Genomic DNA, 17544 nt, shown 5'->3' on the forward strand with positions numbered 1-17544 from the left:
GTGTCCCCATATGAACCTGGGCCCGGAGCAAATACTGGTTAAAGAATTATTGATTGAATGGGTTAATGGATGAAAGAATGGATAGGCAGATTGCCAGATGGGTAGATAGAGGAGTGAATGAGTAGATAGATGGGAAAATAGAAAATGGGTGGATGTTTGTTTTTTGTGTTTTTCTGTGTGTTTATTTGTTTTTGTTGTGTTTGTTTGCTTGTTTTTGAGATGGAGTCTTACTCTGTTGTGCAGGCTGGAATGCAGTGGTGCCATCTCGGCTCACTGTAATCTCCGCCTCCTGGATTCAAGCAATTCTCCTGCCTTAGCCTCCCGAGTAGCTGGGACTACAGGCACATGCCACCTCACCCAACTAATTTTTGTATTTTTAGTAGAGACGGGATTTCACCACGTTACTCAGGCTGGTCTTGAACTCCTGACCTCAAGTGGTCCACCCGCCTCGGCCTCCCAAAGTTCTGGGATTACAGGCGTAAGCCACCGCGCCTTGCCTAAAATGGGTAGATAGAAGGATGCATTAACTGGTGAATGGTAGTTGACTGAAGGAGAGGATGGGCTGGTTGAGGTGGCTAGCGCCTATAATCCTAGCACTTTGAGGGGCTGAGGCAGGAGGACTGGTTGAGCCCAGGAGTTTGAGACCAGCCAGGGCAACATAGTGAGACCTCATCTTTACTTTTAAAAGTTTTCAGGCCAGGCACGGTGGCTCACACCTGTAATCCTAGCACTTTGGGAAGCCGAAGCAGGGAGATCACATGAGGTCAGAAGTTCAAGACCAGCCCAGCCAACATAGCAAAACCCCATCTCTACTAAAAATACAAAAATTCGCCTGGCATGGTGGCGAGCACCTGTAATCCCAGCTAGTCGGGAGGCTGAGGTGGGAGAATCGCTTGAACCCAGGAGGTGGAGGTTGCAGTGAGCAGAGATGGCACCATTGCACTCCAGCCTAGGGGACAGAGTGAGACTCTGTCTCAAACAACAAAAAAATTTTTTTTAATAAAGAATTTTTTTTTTTTTTTAAGACAGGGTCTCACTCTAGCGCCCAGGCTGGAGTGCAGTGGTGCCATCACAGCTCACTGCAACCTCTGCCTCCCAGTCTCAAGTGATCCTTCTGCCTCCCAAGTACCTGGGACTACAGGTGCCCACCACCAGGCCCAGGTAATTTTTGTATTTGTTATAGAGATGAGGTTTCGCTGTGTGATCCAGGCTGGTCTCGAACCCTTGAGCTCAAGTGATCCACCCGCCTCAGCCTGCCCTCTCTCTCTTTTTTTTTTTTTTCTTTTTGAGACAGAGTCTTGCTCTGTGCCCAGGCTGGAGTACAGTGGCATCATCTCGGCTCACTGCAAGCTCCGCCTCCCGGGTTCATGCCGTTCTCCTGCCTCAGCCTCCCAAGTAGCTGGGACTACAGGCACCTGCCACCACACCCAGCTAATTTTTTGTATTTTTAGTAGAGACAGGGTTTCACCATGTTAGCCAGGATGGTCTCAATCTCCTGACCTCGTGATCTGCCCGCCTCTGCCTCCCAAAGTGCTGCGATTACCGGCATCAGTCACCGCGCTCAGCCAGCCTGCCCTCTCTTTTTAAAAAATTGTCTTTATTAGGTTGGGTGCCATGGTTCGTGCCTGTAATCTTGGCACTTTTGGAGGCTGAAGCGGGCAGATCACTTGAGTCGAAGAGTTTGAGACCAGCCTGGCCAACAGAGTGAAACTCTGTCTCTACTAAAAATACAAAAATTAGCCAGGTGTGGTGGCACATGCCTGTAATCCCAGCTACTCCAGAGGCTGAGACATGACAATCACTTAAACCCAGGAGGCAGAGGTTGCAGTGAGCCAAGATTGTGCCACTGCACTCCAGCCTGCTCAACAGAGCAAGACTTTGTCTCAAAAAACAAAACAAAAAAACAAGAGAGGGCAAATGATTGGATGAGAGGTGGGTGGATGGATAGATGGCAGGGTGGCTGACTGGATATTGGATGAGAGGTGGGTTGATGGATAGATGGCAGGGTGGCTGACTGGATGGATCAGTAGAGAGATGGGTGGATGAATGGGTAGGATGATGGATGGATAGTCTGGTGGATGAATGGATGATGAATGGATGAGTGGATAGTGTTCATCTAACAGACCAGTAGATAAGTGAGTGGATGGATGGACGGGCGGGTGTATGGGCCAAAGGGTGGATGGATGGATGGATGAGTAGATGTTAGTCCAGATGGTTTAATGAATGGATGATAAGGTATTGTATTTGAGTGGGTATGTGGCAGGTGCTTGGGTGGTTGGGTGGGTGGTAGAGCAGAGAGAAAGGTGGAAAGGTGGGGCCAGGCATGGTGGCTCATGCCTGTAATCCCAGCACTTAGGGAGGCTGAGGAGGGTGGATCATTTGAGGTCAGGAGTTTGAGACCAGCCTGGCCAACATGGTGAAACCCGTCTCTACTAGAAACTCAAAAAATTAGCCAGGTGTGGTGGCGGGCACCTGTAATCCCAGCTACTTGGGAGGCTGAGGCAGGAGAGTCACTTGAACCTGGGAGGCAGAGGTTGAAGTGGTCCGAGGTAGCACCACTGCACTCCAGCCTGGGCGACAGAGAGACTCTGTCTCAAAAAAAAAAAAAAAAAGAAAAAGAAAAAGAAAGGTGGAAAGGTGAGCGAGAATGTATGGACATAGGCTTGAGAGTTCAAGATGCTTTCAGGGGTCAGCACAGGGGTTGCTTCTCCCTGTTGACCCTGCCCCTGGCCACCCCGCAGGTGGGAACCGTATCACACAGGCGGTCCTGGGCGCCCATGACGGTGGCGTGTTTGGGCTCTGCGCCCTGCGGGACGGTACGCTGGTGTCCGGAGGGGGCCGTGATCGGCGGGTGGTCCTCTGGGGTTCTGACTACAGCAAGCTGCAGGAAGTGGAGGTGAGGAGGGGCAGTGGGCTCAGATGGGGGTGGAGAGACCCCCTCCATCTCACCAGGGCTGCCAACACCAGACCCTCCTCCCCACAGCATGTCACCCCACGCCCACCCCTATGTGCATCCTACTCATCTTCCCTCTTATCTGCCCACCCAGGTCCCCGAGGACTTTGGCCCTGTGCGCACTGTGGCAGAGGGCCACGGAGACACACTGTACGTGGGGACCACCCGCAATTCCATCCTACAGGGCTCCGTGCACACGGGCTTCTCGCTGCTGGTCCAGGTGCGCCTCCCTCCGCTTCACCCCTCCCTTCTTCCCAACTCTTCCCCTTGTCTTCCCTGCATTATCCACTCCCCCTCCCCACTCCTAGTTCTCCTCACCTCCCTGCTCTGTCCCTTCTCTGACCTGGCCCTGACCCAGGACCCCTTCCCAGGATCCAGCAACTAAGAGTTTAACTCCGAGCACAGCAGAGGGGCCCCAGGCCCCTGCTCCAACTGTGCTGCCTCCTGCCACTCTGATTGGGGGTGGCATCCTTCAGGTTGGTGAGTGTCCCTACAGGTTGTCCCATGGCTGCAGACACCCTGGCCACACACCTCTCAGTCTCCAGCTCCACAGATTGGGGAAGGCCCTGCTGGAGTCTGCTTGCATTTCTTCTGGAAGCTCAAATGCCTGCTCCTCCCTTCCCGGCCTCCTCCCTCCCTCCCTTGTCCCCGACCCAGTTAAAGAACTCACCTACCGGGAAGCACTCTATTTATACTTTTTTTTTTTTTTTTTTTTTAATTTTTGAGACAGAGTCTTACTCTGTCACCCAGGCTGGAGCGCAGTGGTACAATCTTGGCACATTGCAACCTCTGCCTCCCAGGTTCAAGCGCTTCTCCTGCCTTAGCCTCCCGAGTAGCTGGAATGACAGGCATGTACCACCACACCCAGCTAATTTTTGTATTAGAAACAGGTTTTCGTCATGTTGGTCAGGCTGGTCTCAGACTCCTGACCTCAGGTGATCCACCCACCTCAGCCTCCCAAAGAGCTGGGATTACAGGCATGAACCACTGCGCCCAGCCCATACTATTATATTGGCTATAATAATTATTAATTGTAATATTAATATTACTTTGGAACACCGAGGCAGGCAGATCACTTGACATCAGAAGTCGAGACCAGCCTGGGCAACATGGTGCAACACCATCTGTACTAAAACTACAAAACATTAGCTGGGCATGGTGGCGTGTGCCTGTAATCCCAGTTACTCAAGAGGCTGAGGCAGAAGAATTGCTTGAACCTGGGAGGTGGAGGTTGCAATGAGCTGAGATCCTACCACTGCACTCCAGTCTGGGTAACAGAGTGAGATCCCGTCTCAAAAAAAAACTTGTTATAAATAATAATAGACATTTCCATTTTGTGACCACATTCTCTGAATTATCCTTATGTTTAGCATTTTATTTATTTATTATATCACGCAGCCTGGAATGTGGTGGTGCCATTTCGGCTCACTGCAACCTCCATCTCCTGCGCTCAAGGGATCCTCCTGCCTCAGCTTCCCAAGTAGCTGGGACTACAGGTGTACACCATCATACCTGGCAAATTTTTGTATTTTATGTAGGGATGGGGTTTTGCCATGTTGCCCAGGCTGGTCTCGAACTCCTGAGCTCAAACAGTCTTCCTGCCTCAGCCTCCCAGAGTGCTGGGATTACCGGCCTGAGCCACCGCACCCAGCCAGCATTTTCCATCCACGATTTGAGTGAGCACAAGCATGCTATGAGGCACACACACCAACTGGCTCCATTTTACAGACGATCAAGCTGAGGTTCCAAGGAGATGTCACCTGCCTAGATGTCACTGCCCTCGGTCAGTAATAGAAGGCTGAGGGTCAGAGCCATCAGGTCTAGTGCCCTCCATGAGGTCCCTCAGACTTCTGGGCTCTGTCTGGCTGCAGGCAGACTCCACGAGGGCCTTCCCAGATCCTTGGAGCTGGAGACCTGGGAGGCGCGTGGCCAGAGTGCAGCCTGTTTGACCCCTGAGATCAAGCTCTGAGCCACCATGCCCTCCTGCCTCCCATTGTGCAAAGAAGAAAGCAGAGGTCCCTGGGGAAGGGACAGGGTTTGCCTTGAGTCACACATTAGGGCATGGGTTCAGATGCCCAATCGAGGCCCCCTTCAGACACACCGGGAAAGGTCTTCCCTGGGTCCCGCTGGGGCAGGGTGAGTTATCCAGCACTTGTCTGGCATTAGGGGTGGGTGGGAAAAGGCCAGGGCTGCTGTCTCCATCCTGCTGTCCTCCTTTTCCACCAGGGCCATGTGGAAGAGCTGTGGGGCCTGGCCACACACCCCAGTCAGGCCCAGTTTGTGACCTGCGGGCAGGATAAGCTGGTGCATCTGTGGAGCTCAGAGTCCCACCAGCCCCTGTGGAGCAGGATCATCGAGGTGAGGGGCCCGGGAACTAGAAACGCACCGTTCTAACAGAACTACCTTTCTCCATGTGTCAGAGCTCAGCACATTAGACTGAAACCAAACAAGGTCTTTTTTTTTTTTTTTCTTTGAGATGGAGTCTCACTCTGTCACCCAGGCTGGAGGGCAATGGCATGATTTCGGCTCACTGCAACCTCCGCCTCCTGGGTTCAAGCGATTCTTCTGCCTCAGCCTCCCACTCAAGTAGCTGGGATTCCGGGCACACACCACCACGCCCAGCTAATTTTTGTATTTTTAGTAGAGACGGGATTTCACCATGTTGGTGAGGCTGGTCTCGAACTGACCTCATGATCCGCCCACCTTGGCCTCCTAAAGTGCTGGGATTACAGACATGAGCCACCAAGCCTGGCCTAAACAAGGTCTTTTTAAGCAGGGTGGGGGTTTTGTCCAGGGAACTGGGTGCTTAGAAGCTCTCTCAGAAGGGTTGGAGGAGTAGGTTCCTGACTGGAAAGGAGCCCAGGACGACACAGAACCATCCTGTCGGGAGCTGCCATGAGGATCGAGGAGTCAGGAGCCGCTGAGTTCAAGGAAGGTGTGACTGCTTCAACAGTCAAGTGTAGAGCTACACTGTCCCATAGGGTAACCACTGGCCACACATGGCTATTCACAATTAATTAAAACGTAAACAGAATAAAAATTTCAGCTAGGCGTGGTGGCTCACACCTGTAATCCCAGCACTTTGGGAGGCCGAGGCAGGTAGATTGTGTGAATCCAGGAGTTTGAGACCAACCTGGGCAACATGGCAAAACCCCATCTCTACAACAAATGAAAAAAAAAAAAAAATCAGCCGGGCGTGGTGGTGGGTGCCTGTAATGTCAGCTACTTGGGAAGCTGAGGCAGGAGAATTGCTTGAACTTGGGAGGCAGAGGTTGTAGTGAGCTGAGACCGTGCCACTGCACTCCAGCCTGGGTGACAGAGCGAAACTCCATCTCAAAAAAATAAATAAAAATTTAAAAAATTAAAAATAAAAGTAAAAAGAGTCTTAAAATTCTGGATGCCCTTTGTCCCAGCATTCCCACATCTAGGAAATTATCTAAAGTTGTTGTCTTGGATGAATAAAGCTGTGGGAATTTAGAAGAGGAGTAAGGAAGGATCCCAGGACAGCGGTGACAGGAGGAATGTTTTCTGTTCAGGCTAACATGTTACAGGAATGGAAAGAGGAATGGCTGCCATGGTGTCCGGGGTGGTGGTGTCCCAAAGGGCAGCAGAGGGAGGGGAGAGCCCTCATCCCAAGATTAGACTTGGCCCTGAGGCAGGAGAATGGCCAGATGGACATGGGGCCCCAGCTCTGAGCCCTGCCTCTTCTCTCCCCCTTCTCAGGACCCTGCCCGCTCAGCTGGCTTCCACCCCAGTGGCTCTGTCCTGGCTGTGGGTACAGTGACTGGCAGGTAAAGCTGAGGAGGGCATTTCGGGAGGGCTTCTCTGCTCCCTGGGTAACTGGCCCTTCTTCCCTCTCTCCTACTTGCTCAAATCCCACTATTAGCAAGCCCCGATCCCTCAATATTCTTCTGGCTCACTGCAGCCTCCTCCTCCCAGGTTCAAGCGATTCTCCTGCCTCAGCTTCCCGAGTAGCTGGGATTACAGGTGGCCACCACTATGCCTGGCTAATTTTTTTGATTTTTAGTAGGGATGGGGTTTTACCATGTTGGCCAGGCTGGTCTCGAACTCCTGACCTCAAGTGATCCGCCTGCCTCAGCCTCCCAAAGTGCTGGGATTACAGGCATGAGCCACCGCACCTGGCCTTGTTTTGTTTGGGATAGATTCTTGCTCTGTTGCCCAGGCTGGAGTCCTGTGGCATGATCCCAGCTCACTCCAACCTCTGCCTCCCAGGTTCAAGCAATTATCGTGCCTCAGCCCCCCAAGTAGCTGGGATTACAGGCACATGCGCCACCACGCCCGGCTAATTTTTGTATTTTTAGTAGAGGCGGGGTTTCGCTATGTTGGCCAGGCTGATTTTGAACTCTTGACCTCAAGTGATCCACCCGCCTCGGCCTCCCAAAGTGCTGGGATTATAGGCCTGAGCCACCGTGCCCAGCCCAGATCTTTTCTGGGGTCCTTCTGATCCCTCCCTCAGACCCCACAAATTGCGGCCCCTCTCTGTCAGATCATCTCACCCCTCCTCCCCCCACCACGCCCTCTCCTTCAAGATGGCTGCTGCTGGACACGGAGACCCACGACCTGGTGGCTATCCACACAGACGGCAACGAACAGATCTCAGTGGTCAAATTCTCCCCAGGTAAGCGGCAGGCCTGGGACACCCAAGCGGCAGGGCCAGGGGACAGAGGCTCAGAGTTCTTGGCAGGGGGAGGGGTGGAGCCTTCGAAGGGAGGCCTATGAGGGACGCAGTGGGGATGGAGCTGGGGACTGTTGAGGGGGCTGAGTCTGGGCGAGGAGGGGGCGGAGCCTGGGTGCCTCCTCATAGCCCCCCTCCCCCTCCCCCAGACGGGGCGTACCTGGCCGTGGGCTCCCACGACAACTTGGTGTACGTGTACACGGTGGACCAGGGCGGCCGCAAGGTCAGCCGCCTGGGCAAGTGCTCGGTGAGTGGGCAGTGGCCCCCAGCCCGCGCCGCCACCCCCGCCCAGGGGGTGCAGAATTAACCAATTTTCTACCTCAAGGGAGCGCAGCTTACAACACTCAACTGACTGTGCCCTGATCAGAACAAGGAGTCTTGGCCCCGCCCACACATTCACCACCTCTTGTGTTCTAAGCCCGCCCCTTTGTGTAGCCCCGCCCCCACGTGCTACGCTCACCATCTGTGTAGCCCCGCCCCTCACGTTCCGAGACCGCCCCTCTGTGTAGCCCCGCCCCTCACATTCAAAGCCAGTTCTTCCGTGTCTAGCTCTGCCCACCTGTTCTGAACTCCCATTGTGTTCTAAGTGCTTTTTGTCTAGCCCTGCCCATCACAGTCTGGCCCCGCCCACAGTAGTCTGGCCCTGCCCCCACACTCCAAAGGCCTGTGTATCCTTCCTTTAGTCCCATTGTGTTCTTGCCCTACCTCTGTATTTGACCTTCCACTTTCCTGATTTAATCCTGTTCCCCCTCTCCTTGGTTCCGCCCTCTGCAGCTCTAACACCATCCCTTCCCTCCTCCGCAGGGCCATTCCAGTTTTATCACCCACCTGGACTGGGCCCAGGACAGCAGCTGCTTTGTCACCAACTCCGGGGACTATGAGATTTTGTACTGTGAGTTCTCCGGGACCCAGAGACATTTCTTCGTCCATCTCATTTGCAGACTTCCCTGAGTTCTGGGACAGGAGGCAGGGGCTTCAGGTCTCGCTCCCTTAGCATTCAAGGCTGGTTCTGATTTGGAATTCAGGGACTGCTGGCTTATTTTCCCCCTGGTGTACCCCACTTTTAGTCAGTTCCTCCCCTTTCTGGTTGGATAAGTAGGATGCAGGGATGCAGGTTTCTTTTTTACATTTTTAAATTTTTAATTTTTATTTATTATTATTATTGTTATATATTTTTTGAGACAGAGTCTTGCTCTGTCCCCCAGGCTGGAATGCAGTGGTGTGATCTCGGCTCACTGCAAGCTCCGCCTCCCGGGTTCAAGTGATTCTCCTGCTTCAGCCTCCCGAGTAGCTGAGATTATAGGCGTCTGCCACCACACCCGTCTAATTTTTTTATATTTTTAGTAGAGATGGGGTTTCACCGTGTTAGCCAGGATGGTCTCAATCTCCTGACCTCGTGATCCGCCCGCTTGGCCTCCAAAGTGCTGGAATTACAGGTGTGAGCCACCGCGCCCAGCTGTTTAATTTTTATTTTTTGAGATGGAGTCTCACTGTGTTACCCACGCTGGAGGGCAGTGGCACGATTTTGGCTCACTGCAACCTCCACCTCCTGGGTTCAAGCCATTCTCCTGCCTGAGCATCCCAAGTAGCTGGGATTACAGGAGCACACCACCATGCCCAGCTAATATTTCTGTTTGTATTTTTTTTTGAAATGGAGTTTCCCTCTTGTCTCCCAGGCTGGAATGCAATGGTGTGATCTTGGCTCACTGCAGCCTCCACCTCCCAGGTTCAAGCGATTCTCCTGCCCTCAGCCTCCTGAGTAGCTGGGATTACAGGTGTCTGCCACCACGCCCAGCTATTTTTTTTTTTTTTTTTTTTTTTTTTTGTATTTTTAATAGAGACGGCGTTTCGCCATGTTGACCAGGATGATCTTAAACCCTGACCTCAGGTGATCCGCCTGCCTCGGCTTCCCAGAGTGCTGGGATTACAGGCATGAGCCACCACGCCTGGCCTAATTTTTGTATTTTTAGTAGAGATGCGGTTTCAGCATCTTGGCCAGGCTGGTCTCAAACTCCTGACCTCAGGTGATCCAACCGGACGCGGTGGCTCATGCCGACTCCTGGGATTACAGACGTGAGCCATCACGCCCTGCCAGATGCAGGTTTCCAAGCAGATGCTCCCGCTTATGCTGCTGGCTGTGAAGACCCAGCATGCAGCCTTCTCAGCCAGTCCTGACCGGTGGAATGAGCCCTGGGACCTTAGCCTCCTCTGTCTTGGACCTCAGCTCCCACTGTCTAAGAAAGGGACGGGTTTACTGCGTAGTTCTTCCAACTCTGAATGTCTCCTCCCATTTTCTGCCCCAGGGGACCCGGCTACCTGTAAGCAGATCACCAGTGCAGATGCTGTGAGGAACATGGAATGGGCCACAGCTACTTGTGTCCTGGGGTTTGGGGTGTTTGGTGAGTTCTGGAATGAGAGAGGTCTCACTGAGGACAGGAGTTCTGAGAGACATCCCTGCTGGTGGTTTCCAGAGTCTTACTGTTTACCTCCAGTGTAGGAAGCTCACTCCTTTTCTGCATGTGGGCTGTGTTTGTGTAAGGGGAAAGGGTAGGGTGAGATGACTGATTAGAGCTGTAATAACATGAAACCAAATGGGCGTGGTGACTGGCCAGGAGAGACCACACTGCCGGTGCCCTAGCCACCCCTTCATTCAGGCACGAAATCAGTGAACACATATTCCCTGAGCAGTTCTGTGCCTGCTGTGGGCTTGGCAGTGACCATGACTGAGGGCACTGCTCTCCTGGGGCTCTCAGTCCAGTTGGGGAGGCAGACTTGTCCCCAGACAGTGATGACCCAGAGTGAGCAGGGCTGGGACAGGGAAACCAGGGTGGGGCATCTGGCCTAGTCTTGGAGGGAATCAGGGAGGGCTTCCTGGAGGAAGAGACATCTGAGCCAGGACCTGGAGGATGAGGAGTTACTTTCCAGGGCAGTGAAGAAGGAAAGCAGTCTCTAGGCAAAAGGAATAGCACATACAAAAGCCCAGGCTTGACGCAGAGCTTGGTATTCGGAGAAATGCAGGGAGGCAGGGTGGCCAAATCATTACAGAGTTTAACAGGAGCACTGATGAAGGATGAGGCTGGAGCAGTGCATGGGGCCCGCTGAGGCTTAGAACCATAGACCTTCTTCTAAGATCACCAGGGAGCCATGGAAGGGTTTTGAGCAGAGCAGGGGCAGGCTCGGATTCACATTTTAAGAAGGTCGTTCTGAGTCGTATCCTTGGATGGATACAGGCTAGGTTGGAACAAATTAGGGTGGCTGGTGTGGCAGTCTGCTTCTCTTGGCAGTCCCTGGCTCCAGCTGACATCTTACAACTTACCTCCATCTTGCCCACAGGGATCTGGTCCGAGGGGGCGGATGGCACTGATATCAACGCTGTGGCCCGCTCCCATGATGGGAAGTTGCTGGCTTCAGCTGATGACTTTGGCAAAGTTCACCTGTTTAGTTACCCGTGCTGTCAGCCTCGAGTGAGTCCCTTGGGGAGATGGGGGTGGACAGGGGTAGCAAGCCGGGGTGGGGACAAGATTCAGGCAGCTCTGGTCCAACCCCACCCCTTCTCTGAGCCTCAGTTTCCCCATCTGTACAAGGAGGACAGTGGTCTTGATCCCAAGGGCCTTTCTTAATCCAAAGGTGGATGAATTTCAGAATGTGCCACGCTGAAGACATGGTTCTGTTTTTTTTTTTTTTTTGAGACGGAGTCTCGCGCTGTTGCCCAGGCTGGAGTGCAGTGGTGTGATCTCGGCTCCCTGCAAGCTCCGCCTCCCGGGTTCACGCCATTCTCCTGCCTCAGCCTCCCGAATAGCTGGGACTACAGGCGCCCGCCACCACGCCTGGCTAATTTTTTGTATTTTTAGTAGAGACAGGGTTTCACCATGGTCTCGATCTCCTGACCTCGTGATCCACCCGCCTTGGCCTCCCAAAGTGCTGGGATTACAGGCGTGAGCCATGGCGCCCAGCATTTTTAGAGACGTGGTTCTCTAAAATTCTGAGCAACTGCAATTCTGAGCTCTTTGGTTCTTTTATCCTTGTTAACTCAGTAAATATTTATTGAGCACCTGCTATGTACCTGGGCACAGGATATACAACCAGATCTTACAAGTTTTTAAGGGAGGCCAAGGTCAGGTGCAGTGGCTCACACCTGTAATCGCAACACTTTGCAAGACTGAGGCAGGAGGATCACTTGAGGCCAGGAGTTCAAGACCAGCCTAGGCAACAAAATGAGACCTCATCTCTACAAAACACACAAAATTAGCTGGGCATGGTGGTGCACGCCTGTAGTCCCAGCTACAAGAAAGTCTGAGGTGGGAGGATTGCTAGCCCAGGAGGTTGAGGCTGCAGTGAGCCATGATTGCACCACTGTACTCTAGCCTGGGTGACAGAGCAAGACTTTGTCTCAAAACAAAGACGAAAACAAACAAACAAAAAAGCTGGACGTTAATTTTACCATTCTCCGGTTCTAACAGAAGAGGGGTTGTTTCAGCATTTTCCTAGGAAATTTTCATACATAAAAGCAGAAAGACTAGTACAGTGACCCCTCCTGTACCTATTACCCATGTTCAACTATTACCAGATTTGGTATATTTATTTCATTTGTTTCTTCTTTCTCCTTTCTCTTCTTTTTTTATTTTTGAGACAGGGTCTCACTCTGTTGCCCAGGCTGGAGTGCAGTGGCATGGCACAATCTCGGCTCACTGCACCTTGACCTCCTGGACTCAAGCGGTCCTCCCACCTTAGCCTTCTGAGTAGTTAGGACTACAGGCGTGCATCACCACACCTGGCCAACTTTTGTATTTTTGATAGAGATAATGTCCCTGTTGCCCAGGCTGGTCTTGATCTCCTAGACTTGAGCAATCCTCCCCACCTTAGTTTTCCAAAGTGCTGGGATTACAGGCATGAGCCACAGCACCTGTCCTGGTCTGTAGTTTCAAGAAACTGCATATGTAGCCGGGTGCGGTGGCTCATGCCTGTAATCCCAGCATTTTGGGATGCCAAGGTGATGGACCACCTGAGGTCAGGAGTTTGAGACCAGCCTGACCAACATGGCGAAACCCCGTCTCTAGTAAAAATACAAAAATTAGCTGGGCATGGTGGCAGGTGCCTGTAATCCCAGTTACTCAGGAGGCTGAGGCAGGAGAATCGTTTGAACCCAGGAAGCGGAGGTTGCGGTGAGCCAGGATCATGCCACTGCTCTCCACTGAGCGACACCGCACTGAGTGACAGAGTAAGACTTTGTCTCAAAAAAAAAACAAAAATTAGTCAAGCCTGGTGGCGCATGCCTGTAATCCCAGCTACTGGGGAGGGTGAGGCAGGAGAATTGCCTGAACCCGGGAGGCAGAGGCTGTCGTGAGCCAAGATCGTGCCACTTTACTCCAGCCTGAGCGACAGCAAGGCTCTGTCTTAAAAAAAAAAAAAAAACACCACACACACAAAAACACATAGGTTATCTTTTAGCCCTCTAAATTGAGCATTCATGTTTAAAAAAACAAGGATAATTCTGGCCGGGCGCGGTGGCTCACGCCTGTAATCCCAGCACTTTGGAAGGCCGAGGCAGGCGGATCACCTGAGGTCAAGAGTTCAAGACTAGCCTGGTCAACACGGTGAAACCCCGTCTCTACTAAAAATGCAAAAAAATGAGTCGTGGGTGGTAGTGGGCACCTGTGATCCCAGCTACACAGGAGGCTGAGGCATGAGAAATCACTTGAACTTGGGAGGCGGAGGTTGCAGTGAGCTGAGATTGCACCACTATACTCCAACCTGGGCAAAAGAGTAAGATTCTGTCTCAAAATAATAATTCTTCTTACATATCCACAAGCCTCTGACCACTCCTACTCATTAACATTAATTTCTTCTTCTTTTTTTTTTTTTTGAAACAGAATTTCGCTCTTGTTGCCCAGGCTGGAGTGCAATGGCGTGATCTCAGCTTGCTGCAACCTCCGCCTCCTGGGTTCAAGCAATTCTCCTGCCTCAGCCTGCCAAGTAGCTGGGATTACAGGCTTGCGCCACCATGCCTGGCTAATTTTGTATTTTTTAAATAGAGACAGGGTTTCTCCATGTTGGTCAGGCTGGTCTTGAACTCCCAACCTCAGGCGATCCGCCTGTCTCGGCCTCCCAAAGTGCTGGGATTACAGGCGTGAGCCACCGCGCCCGGCAACATTAATTTCTTATATGCCTCATCCCTAGGGAGGCAAAAACAAAACATCAATTCCTAAATATGATCTCATAGCCAGTACATATTCACGTTTCCCTGATGTGCCCCAGACTGGCCTTCTACGGTTGGTTTGTTTGAATCAGGGTCCAAACTGCATTTGCTTATGTCTGAAATCTCAGCATGTAGAACAGCCTTCCCCATGTGCATGCTGTTTCTTCTATTTATGCCATTAACTTGTTGAATAAACCAATTCAGTTGCCCTGCTGGGTTTTTTGTTGGTTCGTTTTTGTTTTTTTGACAGTCTCCCTCTGTTGCCCAGGCTGAAGTGCAGTGGCATGCTCTCGGCTCACTGCGACCTCCACCGCCTGGGTTCAAGTGATTCTCATGCCTCAGCCCCCCAAGTAGCTGGGGCTACAGGCGTGTGCCACCACACCCAGCTAATTTTTTGTATTTTTAGTAGAGACGAGGTTTCACCACATTGGCCAGGCTGGTCTCGAACTCCTGACCTCAAGTAATCCACCTCCACCTCGGCCTCCCAAAGTGCTGGAATTACAGGCGTGAGCCACCACATGCAGCTGTTCTGTTGGTTCTTTTTTTTTTTTTTTTTTTTTTTTGAGATGGAGTCTCACTCTGTCGCCAGGCTAGAGTGCAGTGTCACAATCTCGGCTCGCTGCAACCTCCGACTCCCTGGTTCAAGCGATTCTCCTGCCTCAGCCTCCGAAGTAGCTCAGATTACAGGCATGCTCCACCACGCCCAGCTAATTTTTATATTTTTAGTAGAGACGGGGTTTCATTATGTTGGCCAGGATGGTCTTGATCTCCTGACCTTGTGATCCGCCTGCCTCGGCCTCCCAAAGTGCTGGGATTACAGGCGTGAGCCACTGCACCTGGCCTCCATTGGTTCTTCAAGGGTTTATTAGCCCTGGCAACATTGGGACACCCCATCGCTATGAAAGTAAAAAAAATTAGCCAGGTGTGGTGGCGCTTACCTGTGATCCCAGCTACTCGGGAGACTGAGGTGGGAGGATCCCTTGAACCCAGGAGGTCGAGGCTACATTGAAGCTGTGCTCATGCCTCAGTGACTTCACTCTAACCTAAGTGATTTAAAAAAAAAAAAAAAGAGGAAGAGCAGAGAAGAACTGGGTCAAGACGAGGACCATGATGGAGTGGCATTGTCCCCACTGACCTTTCTTCACTTACTTCTTTCCTTATAACAGGCCCTCAGCCACAAGTACGGTGGACACAGCAGCCACGTGACAAATGTGGCCTTCTTGTGGGATGACAGCATGGCCCTGACCACGGGGGGCAAGGACACCAGTGTGCTACAGTGGCGGGTGGTCTGATGAGGCCAGGGAAGAGTCAGGTGTCAGGGCAGGAATTCTATTTTCGGGAGATGTCTATTGCCGAGTAGAGTAATATATACTCAGAGTATGTCTATAGCAGAGGGGTTTATGGGGGCGGGAGGGTAGACTGACAGAAGTCTCTATTTATCCGGGTGGGATGAGGGACTCACATTGCTTTGGGGATCCACTGGTGTTTGGTTTGGGGTGTTTTTTAAGTTTTTTCTTTTATATCATCCAGAAATAAAGACACGTGCACTATGGTGTGTCCGGGTCTGTGTATTTGTATGGTGTGTACCTACACAGTTGTGTATGTGTATGGATGTGTGTGTGTGTATTAGTGTGTATGTGTATGGATGTGTGTGTGTGTATTAGTGTATTAGCCTGTTTTCATGCTGCTGATAAAGACATACCTAAGACTGGGCAATTTACAAAAAAAAAAGAGGTCTATTGGACTTACAGTTCCATGTGCCTGGGGAGGCCTCACAATCATGGTGGACGATGAAAGGCACATCTCACATGACGGCAGAGAAGAGAAGAGACTTTGTGCAGAGAAATGCCACTTTTTTTTTTTTTTTTTTTTTGAGACGGCGTTTCGCTCTGTCACCCAGGCTGGAGTGCAGTAGTGCCATCTCGGCTCACTGCAAGCTCCCCCTCCCGGGTTTACTTATGCCATTCTCCTGCCTCAGCCTCCTGAGTAGCTGGGACTATAGGTGCCCACCACCACGCCCAGCTAACTTTTTTGTATTTTTTAGTAGAGACGGGTTTTCACCATGTTAGCCAGGATGGTCTCGGTCTCCTGACTTCATGATCCGCCCACCTCGGCCTCCCAGAGTGCTGGGATTACAGGCGTAAGCCACTGTGCCCGGCCAAAATGCCACTTTTTAAAACCATCAGATCTTGTGAGACTCATTCACTATCACAAGAACAGCATGTGAAAGACCTGCCCCAAGATTTAATTACCTCCCACCAGCTCCCTCCCACAACACCTGGGAATTCAAGATGAGATTTGGGTGGGGACCCCGCCAAACCATATCAGCGTGTTACAGTGCTTGTGATGAGGGACCGTTGTTATTTAGGTCTTCATTGGAAGCAAGCAATAGAAACCATCTTGCTCTAGCTTGGATTAAAAGAAAACTTTCTGGCCCGGTGCGGTGGCCCACACCTGTAATCTCAGCACTCTGGGAAGCTGAGGCAGGTGGATCACCTGAATTTAGGAGTTCCAGACCAGCCTGGCCAACATGGTGAAACCCTATCTCTATTAAAAAATACAAAACAATTATCCAGGTCTGGTGGCGGGCACCTGTAGTCCCAGCTACTCGGAGGCTGAGGCAGAATTGCTTGAACCTGGGAGGCAGAGGTTGCCATGAGCCGAGATCGCGCCACTGCACTCCAGTCTGGGTAACAGAGTGAGACTCTGTCTCAAAAAAATTAAAATAACATAAAATAAAACTTTTTTTTTTTTTAGATGGTGTCTTGCTCTGTCTCCCAGGCTGGGGTGCAGTGCCATGATCTCGGTTCACTGCAACCTCTGCCTCTCAGGTTCAAGCGATTCTCCTGCCTCAGCCTCCTGAGTAGCTGGGAACACAGGTGCTTGCCACAACACCTGGCAAATTTTTGTATTTTTTTCTTTTTTTTTTTTTTTTCTTTTAGACGGAGTCTCACTCTGTCACCCAGGCTGGAGTGCAGTGGCGCGATCTCGGCTCTCTGCAAGGTCCGCTTCCTGGGTTCATGCCATTCTCCTGCCTCAACCTCCCAAGTAGCTGAGACTACAGGCGCCTGCCACCATGCCCAGCTAATTTTTTTTTTGTATTTTTAGACGAGGTTTCACTGCGTTAGTCAAGATGGTCTCGATCTCCTGACCTCGTGATCTGCCCACCTCGGCCTCCCAAAATGCTGGGATTACAAGCGCGACCCGACCCACCGTGCCCAGCCTGTATTTTTTAATAAAGAGTTTTCACCGTGTTGGCCAGGTGGGTCTCGAACTGACCTCAGGTGATCTGCCCGCCTTAGAGCCACCATTCCTGGGCTGATCCTTCACTTTTTTAAAAGCCAGCACCCTCTACAGTCACATTGTCTTATGCACCAGCCATTTGAACCCTCCCTTTCTGAACTTGTCCACTGCAGAACTCCCATTCAGCCAGCGGTGACCAGACCTATGCTGGAGATAGGATACCAGCCCCAGTGAGACCCAAACCATCACAACCCTTAGGGCAGAAGGGACAGGGAGGGAATTTGTTACCCATCTCCAGGGACAGGCAGAGTTCCCAGAGGAGCTGTGGTTCAGAGGAGGGGGCCACGGCCACTGTGGGACTAAGGGAAGCAGCAAGGGGCCCAGGAAGTGAATGTACCCTGACCTCTCTCCACCGACCCTGTGAATGGAGTTGGCACTAGCCTTATCCTATCACCC

At 51.7% G+C, this 17544-nt stretch overlaps 1 protein-coding gene across 6 annotated transcripts in view; it reads left to right on the forward strand.

Annotated features, from left to right (window-relative positions):
- Window positions 1-15398, forward strand: part of EML2 (EMAP like 2) — a 37336-nt gene extending 21938 nt beyond the window's left edge. For all 6 annotated transcript variants that reach the window (XM_037991842.2, XM_037991841.2, XM_037991843.2 and 3 more), the window contains 10 exons: window positions 2742-2896; window positions 3048-3173; window positions 5180-5311; window positions 6677-6744; window positions 7504-7592; window positions 7799-7896; window positions 8454-8541; window positions 9953-10048; window positions 10983-11113; window positions 15012-15398. In XM_037991842.2, the coding sequence (XP_037847770.1) occupies window positions 2742-2896; window positions 3048-3173; window positions 5180-5311; window positions 6677-6744; window positions 7504-7592; window positions 7799-7896; window positions 8454-8541; window positions 9953-10048; window positions 10983-11113; window positions 15012-15137 (1109 nt within the window). In that variant the 3' untranslated portion in view covers window positions 15138-15398. The remainder of the gene's footprint in view (window positions 1-2741; window positions 2897-3047; window positions 3174-5179; window positions 5312-6676; window positions 6745-7503; window positions 7593-7798; window positions 7897-8453; window positions 8542-9952; window positions 10049-10982; window positions 11114-15011) is intronic.
- Window positions 15399-17544: the final 2146 nt, after the last annotated feature.

The sequence above is a fragment of the Chlorocebus sabaeus genome, chromosome 6, assembly GCF_047675955.1.
Source record: "Chlorocebus sabaeus isolate Y175 chromosome 6, mChlSab1.0.hap1, whole genome shotgun sequence".
Classification (NCBI taxonomy): Eukaryota; Metazoa; Chordata; class Mammalia; order Primates; family Cercopithecidae; genus Chlorocebus; species Chlorocebus sabaeus.